This window comes from Ctenocephalides felis, unplaced genomic scaffold, assembly GCF_003426905.1.
Source record: "Ctenocephalides felis isolate EL2017-DRISC unplaced genomic scaffold, ASM342690v1 CF-g0.4_SCAFFOLD_03571, whole genome shotgun sequence".
Taxonomy (NCBI): domain Eukaryota; kingdom Metazoa; phylum Arthropoda; class Insecta; order Siphonaptera; family Pulicidae; genus Ctenocephalides; species Ctenocephalides felis.
This window is the reverse complement of record NW_020539725.1, coordinates 8,927,251-8,935,096: the sequence shown is the minus strand read 5'-3', so window position 1 is coordinate 8,935,096 and position 7,846 is coordinate 8,927,251. Positions and strand designations below refer to the sequence as shown.

Sequence of the window (7,846 nt, the reverse complement as noted above, 5' to 3'; positions counted from 1 at the left end):
TAATTTTGCCCTACGATCGGCGGATCCGTTTCTTTAGAATTATCAAAAAGTGTCAAATTTTTCGTCCACGTTATAGCCTAAATTCGTGAATCGATTTTGAAAATTCAAAAGCCATTACAAAGCCACCATTTGAGAATCATGCTAATTAGCTCAGCCGCTTTTTGATTCTATCACGTTCTCGATACGGCCGCCTTCGGCTGATTTTTACTATAGCCGTCTTTCAATTTAGCGGACTTTCAATACGGCCAGGGCCGGATTTAGAAATTTTGCGCCCCACGGCACTGACAAAATTCCGCCCCATCCCTGAAATTTTACTAACTTTCAAACTTTTTTAAAGCAATTGCGCTATTTTAGCTGCGTAGAGACGAAATAAAGAAGCGCGTAAGCGCCGCGTCGTAGTCTAACGGATAAAGAATGTTACATAAGGCATATATATGTAAACAAAATTTATACTTATTATTAAAATATCTTTAAAATATATGATAATTTGATGTGCATATGTCTAATGATCACTTTTGTCCGCTAAATGTTCCTTTTTCAAATTTTTTTATTGGCTCATCGAAACCGCTAAACCTACCTCCCACAAATTTAATCAGTTATTTATTCTGTCAATACATGTAATTTTTTTTGAATTGTTTCTCAAAAACTGAATTATCATTTTTGGCATTTTCGCCCGTATCTTCAGAACTGTTGGACCTGCCTTGGCCAATAACTAATCAGCACGTCTTCTTATCAATAGGAATTGAATCATTTAAATTGGTTGATCCGTGTTCTCGAAATCGACTTGAATAATTAAAAAAGTATTAGATTATTGATGGCGAGCACAGGCAGTTTCAGAAAATGGTAATTGAGTTTCGATATTTCTTCTCTAAAGCAGCTACGCAGCTCGATTGCTTTGCAAAAAGTTCAAAATATTCAAAAAAAATCAAAATACAAAAAATGTGATTTAAAAGTCTTTTTTTTTCATTTTTCAAAAAATTTTAAAGCTCTTTATAAAATGTAATTTTCAATACGTGAAGTTTCAGTAATTTGTCTTAAAGCACAATGCCATGCGTCACTAGTGCACAAACTCGTCATTTTAAGAGGACTGGAGAACTGAAGAACATATTTTTCTTAAACTTTTAGCTTGTTTACGGATCTGTATATTAGCCAAATTGCCAAATTTGATAACTTATTAACCAACTTGATAATTTACGTTTGGAGAGGCAGACAAGGCAAAATAATAAATTTTATTAATCGTTTATTTCAACCCAAATTTTGCATTTCTATAGTATTATGTTTTGTTAATTATATTTCTTGAAATTAAAAATGTTGTTAAAAAAAGTTAATTATATTGTATAGAATTTTTTTCTCACTATTCAAATTTTGCCGCCCCCAAAAATTTGCCGTCCTGGGCAGTAGCCCCGATTGCCCCTACTGTAAATCCAGCACTGAATACGGCCACAAATAAATTCACCGACTTTCAGTTTGGTTTCCTCTTAATACAGCGGTCTTGTAATTTGGCCGCCTTTTAATTCATTTGGCTTTTAAAATGAAGGCCTTTTATTGCGGCACGCTGGCCAGGCACGGCCCTGCACAATACTCATCATATACAATTTAGATTGCGCTGGTTACACTCGAATTTCCGAATACTTGCAATTAAGTTCAGAATCTTGAAAATTTGATCGCCATCTATGATGCATGTAGTAAAATTGACATTTCTCAATGACAGCTACTTGAAATAGAAGCGCGCCACAAGGTTATGTAGGTTACGTCCGTCAGATTAAAGTGTGTGTATGACTCAATAAAATACTCGTTAAAGTTAATAAAATGTACGTGACATTAAAAGAAATTGAGGAATTGCAGTCAGAAAATGTATATATCAAGGATAGAGATTATGTAGAGAAGACATTAAACGCCATAATAACCGACGGAGCAAATAATTTGCAAGTGGTAACAGATTTTGATTTTACAATTACCAAACACACTTTGCCAAATGGACAACCTACTTTGTCAAGCTTTGGACTATTCGAACGCTGCCCCAGTGTACCTGAATCACATAAGAAAAAAACTGCTGAAATGTTAAACTACTATAAACCAATAGAAGTAGACCCTACAGTTCCACGGGAGACCAAACTAAAGCTAATGGTGGAATGGTGGGAAAAAACTAGGGACCTTTGTAAAGGCTTTGCATTTATTGAACAGGAATTAAAAGATTTAGCAAAGGAATACAGGAATCGTTTAGAGACAATGCTAAAAATATGTTTAAAACACTGTACGACAAAAACATTCCTTGTCTAGTATTTTCTGCAGGGTGTGGAAACTCTGTTGATGCAATGCTAGAGGCTGCTGATGTTAAATATCCCAATGTTAAAACTATATCAAATTTTTTGAAGATTACTAATGGACTTGTGGATGGTTTTGTTGGAGATATCATTCATGTAATGAATAAAAATGAAGCAGTTATCAAAGACACAGAATATTATAATCTTGTTCGAGACAGAGAAAATGTTATACTTATGGGTGATTCTCTGGGGGATGCTTGCATGGCTGATGGCATATCACACAAAAAGAAGCTAAAAATAGGTTTTCTATGTAACAATGTAGAACAAAGCTTACCGAATTATAAAAATAATTTTGATATTGTTATAGTAAACGACCAAACAATGAACGTTCCAAACTCTATAATTAATTTATGTAGTAATTAAATTACTATGGAATAATTGACAAACATATATTTATTGCACAAATGTTGTTAACCAAAGCCTTTTTTTAAATAATGAAAGTCATATAATTGTTTTAATATATTGAATGTTTTAATATTATTTATTGAATGGCATTTGAAATTATGCGAATGTTAGAGTACAAAGAAATAAATAGTATTTCTAATATAATTTGTAAATGATTTTAATTTTAACGGGTGTTAATGATTTGTGATAAATCAAATTGTACTTACATGTAAATAAATGGGTTTTAACTACTTTTTAACTGGATATTTTATTTAAATGAAAAAGAAGTCAATTAAACTTTTTTTAGTCAAGAATTGTGCTGAAATCTAGGAAATATACTCTGCAAAAATTTAAATTTTGTTTAATGTTTTTTTTTCTCAAAATTTGAGAACCATTAGAACTAGATTAAAACTATTTATTTTATGTAATATACAAATTTATTCAAATTTTACATATTTTAATAAAAAATATATATGTAAGTAAAAAACTTTTATTGAGAATAATACACATTTTAACATAATTAGTTTTTTTTATTTGTTTTGTTTGTTTGTGTGAGTATTATGTTTGTGATTAAATTATGCTACAAATTTAGATGCAGAAATGAGAGAGATAATTGTAATAATTCAAATTTATAAAATATATTTATGAAATTTTGATATTTATGTTTAATTTGTATCTACAGCGTTAAATTACATTGAATTCTAAAAATATTCAATTTCATCAATAAATTCAGAATATTTCAATGCAATTGTACAATCTTCAGAAAATATTTATCATATAATTAATGATAAAAATTAAAAAATATGCGATTACCTTCTATACAGCATTTGTAAGTCATTGCTGCTTTGCTTAGATAAGCAATTCATTAATTAGCTTAGATAATTTTTTTATATAAACTTTTATTATATATAAAAATTTATATGTACATATATTTGACTGGGTGCTATACTAGATAAATTTATTTATTACCTAAGTTATTTAAAAGTTTTATTTGTTTAAATTGGGTGTAATGATAAAGAGAATTAGAAACACATTATTATGATTCTAGTTGGAGTTATTGATTAGAAATCTCAATTTTAAAATTTTTATCTAAACTAAAATCGATATCAAATATTTAAAAAAATCAATTTGGCATCATAAAATTTAATTTAATTTTTTAAGCAATACTGAAATATTATATATAATATAATATTACATATAATGATCGGTACCGATTTTTGATGGTATTATGTCGCCTGTTATATGGCAATATCTTTGCTTTGCTTTATTAGCAATATACCTAATATAATATAGCCATTGCTAATAAAAATAATAAGTAAACCTTATAATTATTTATTCGTATTACTTTTTTTAAAAAAATAAAAACCAATGTATGACAAGACCAGAGTAATCAGTAAGTTAACTTATTAAAATTGAATTATATATTTTTAAGAATGATTTTGTGTTTAATACATTTGTAGCGGGTTGCCAACACGCATCGCGGCTTGTCAACACGCATCACATGTAGCCCAGTCATTTGGTGCAAAAAAATGCTGTTGCCTTAAGAGTTTTGCGGTAGTTTTGAAAATTGGTGATGTTATAGATTTTGATGTGATCTTTACAAATTTGAACTTTGCCACCTCGAATTTTTGCCGCTGCCGCCGCTATATTGAAAAAATTGCGTCAAAAATCAGTTTTTCAACGATAACTCCTTTTTGGCTCGTGTTACATTAAAATAACTTTATACAAAATTAAACTAGACAAAATTTTCTATAATTTATTCAATTACGTTTTTTTCTGTAACATCGATACATTTAGCGTACGTGCGCCGCAAAGTTTCTGCTGCTCGCGCCACCATCGGATATTTGGCCGCTCTTTGCGCTTGAACGCATTTTCTCTAATAAATAAATAATTTCAATGTTGAATTAAGCTTTTATGCTCAGGTCTGGCCTAGAAATAACATAAATTAATTATTTTTGCTTTTCATTCTTATTTTTGCTGATGATTGAACATTTTAAATCATACAATTTAAAGCACTTTTTTTTTTTTTGGCAATATTTATATAAATTTCGGATTATTAAACTATGAAATATTGAATAAACTCAAATTGGAACTATATATATAGGAATAATCTTTGGCGATAATCGTTCCAATAACTCGATTGCAAGGAATAGATTGCTGCGTATTGTATATAAGATTATATTATCTTCTAATAACAATACACAACGTCAATTAGCTGCATTTTTACATCTACATATGTATATTATGTTCAGAATCAATAGAAGTATTTTTTCTAGACGTCAGTATATTTTCATCGTTCCGTATACAAGTTTTACTTGCATTTTGAAGCCATGACTGCTAATAACGTGAATTGTTTTATTTGTGAAACTCCATTGCGGAAAAGTGAAGTGATTGAAGTGAAAGAAAGAGGATAGAAGACTTTTCGCAAATCAAGTGCTCAAAGAAAGGACAATAAAGGTAAACTTTCAGAAGGACTAAGGTCAATAGTTGCTCATGAGGTTTGTCGAAAGATCTAAATACAGTTATTCATATATTTAAAAATCCAAAAACTGATCCAGAGATCATTGCCAAAGCTGGAGAACGTTTTTCTTAAATTGTACGGTTGTAGTGATGAGAGTACCATAAAATATAAATCTTTAAACGTCTTTAGATATGCGTGCTTTACAAAATCGGCATACAAAATTAAATTTAATATTGCATCACTACCACCAACGCAGGCAGCAGCAGCACGACAACATTCATTCCTAATATATCACCAAATTCAGCAGTAGTATGGGAATGAGGTGAATGCAGAACAATGGGGATGGAAAAGGTGCAAAAATGGCCACAAAGTTCCACTACAATTTGCGCAGATAATGGAGCACTTCAATCCTGCCTTTCTGCATCCACAGGCTTTCTGACATCCCTTTTTGCATTTGCAAGAAATCAGTTTCAACAAGGTGTCCGGAGCTGGAGGCTCGACTGAGGTCACAGGAATCAGGCCATTTTGCTCCTTTTCCATCCCCATTGTTAAAAAATATTGCCAAAAAAATAAAAAAAAATGCTTTAAATTGTACGATTTAAAATGTTCAATCATCAGCAAAAATAAGAATGAAAAGCAAAAATAATTAATTTATGTTATTTCTAGGCCAGACATGAGCATAAAAGCTTAATTCAACATTGAAATTATTCATTTATTAGAGAGAATGCGTTCAAGCGCAAAGAGCGGCCAAATATCCGATGGTGGCGCGAGCAGCAGAAACTTTGCGGCGCACGTACGCTAAATGTATTGATGTTACAGAAAAAAACGTTATTGAATAAATTATAGAAAATTTTGTCTAGTTAAATTTTGTATAAAGTTGTTTTAATGTAACACGAGCCAGAAAGGAGTTATCGTTGAAAAACTGATTTTTGACGCAATTTTTTCAATATAGCGGCGGCAGCGGCAAAAATTCGAGGTGGCAAAGTTCAAATTCGTAAAGATCACATCAAAATCTATAAAATCACCAATTTTCAAAACTACCGCAAAACTCTTAAGGTAAAACTACCAAATGACTGAACTAATGTCTACTGGACAGATAGGCCCATATAGTGACAGCACGGAGAAAACAAAATAAATTCAAGTGTCAGATCAGATCTAGTTTTTTTTGCTCCATGTTCGAAATGCCAAAATTGTAATTCTTTACTTTTTTCCTTTTTTATATAAATACTCAAATAATATCTACGTTGTGTAAATGATAAATATAATCACACATAGTGTCATTACCATTGTCATAATAAACAATATACGTAGTATAAAGAACACGAGTTTCTTTAGTGGTGACCGCGAACGTGAATTAATAGCACGCATATAGAAGGAAAGAAGGTAAGAAGATCAAGACACATTTAGAAGTAACAAATTTAGAAGTAAAAAAATAAATTGAAGTCTCATGAATTATTAAGAAAAGAATTTTTAAAAATAAATAATGAATATAAATGGCTCACAACCGCCATAACTCTAAGAACATTCTAATCCTACAACTGAGACTCCGGCCACGCACATCGAAAACAACAACACGTGCTCGATAAATCCCTCATTATCCTGGAAAATGAGTCGATTATAAGCACCACGGCAGAGGACAGGGAGCGTCAGCAAACAATTTGGCAACCGCCACATACACTCAACCGCTAACTCACCAGCGAAGGGCCACATACACTCAACCGCTAACTCAACTCACCAGCGAAGGCCACCATACACTCAACCGCTAACTCACCAGCGAGGGCCACATACACACAACCGCTAACTCACCAGCGAAGGGCCACATACACTCAACCGCTAACTCACCAGCGAAGGGACACATACACTCAACCGCTAACTCACCAGCGAAGGGCCACATACACTCAACCGCTAACTCACCAGCGAAGTGTCAAATATACTCAGCCGCTAACTCACCAGCGAAGTGTCAAATATACTCAGCCGCTAACTCACCAGCGAAGGGCCACGTAAGCAATCAACAAACTCAACAAGCCAACACGGCATTCAAAACGGCCACGGCCACGAACAAATAAAATTTATCACACAATCTCAACCAAAAGAAATTTACAAGGAAGTTCAAGATGGCAGTCAGAGATGCGAAACAATCTTTTTCATTAGGGCGGAGTGATGTAGCGGGTTGCCAACACGCATCGCGGCTTGTCAACACGCATCACATGTCTACTGGACAGATAGGCCCATATAGTGACAGCACGGAGAAAACAAAAAATAAATTCAAGTGTCAGATCAGATCTAGTTTTTTTTGCTCCATGTTCGAAATGCCAAAATTATAATTCTTAACTTTTTTTCCTTTTTTATATAAATACTCAAATAATATCTACGTTGTGTAAATGATAAATATAATCACACATAGTGTTGTTACTATTGTCATAATAAACAATATACGTAGTATAAAGAACACGAGTTTCTTTACATTTTTATTGTGAAAATTATTTCCTGGTGGGTATGCATTATTTCATTTATGTGATTTATTTGTTTGTTGTTACTGTATTTAATTAATGTTTTATATAATTATATTTGATATTAATGATGACACATATCTACAGTGTAATTATATTGTTTATCATTTTTATTAGACGCAGTGGCTATATAAATAGGAATAATATATTTTATACTCAAAAAACTT

At 31.9% G+C, this 7,846-nt stretch overlaps 1 protein-coding gene across 1 annotated transcript; it reads left to right on the top strand.

The window, feature by feature from the left end:
• Positions 1 to 1,809: 1,809 nt before the first annotated feature.
• On the top strand, positions 1,810 to 2,706 carry LOC113386792 (7-methylguanosine phosphate-specific 5'-nucleotidase-like). The gene is given in 2 exon segments (XM_026624546.1): positions 1,810 to 2,215; positions 2,218 to 2,706. Coding segments are annotated over 2 exon segments (876 nt in total). The 3' UTR covers positions 2,688 to 2,706.
• The last annotated feature ends 5,140 nt before the right edge of the window (positions 2,707 to 7,846 follow it).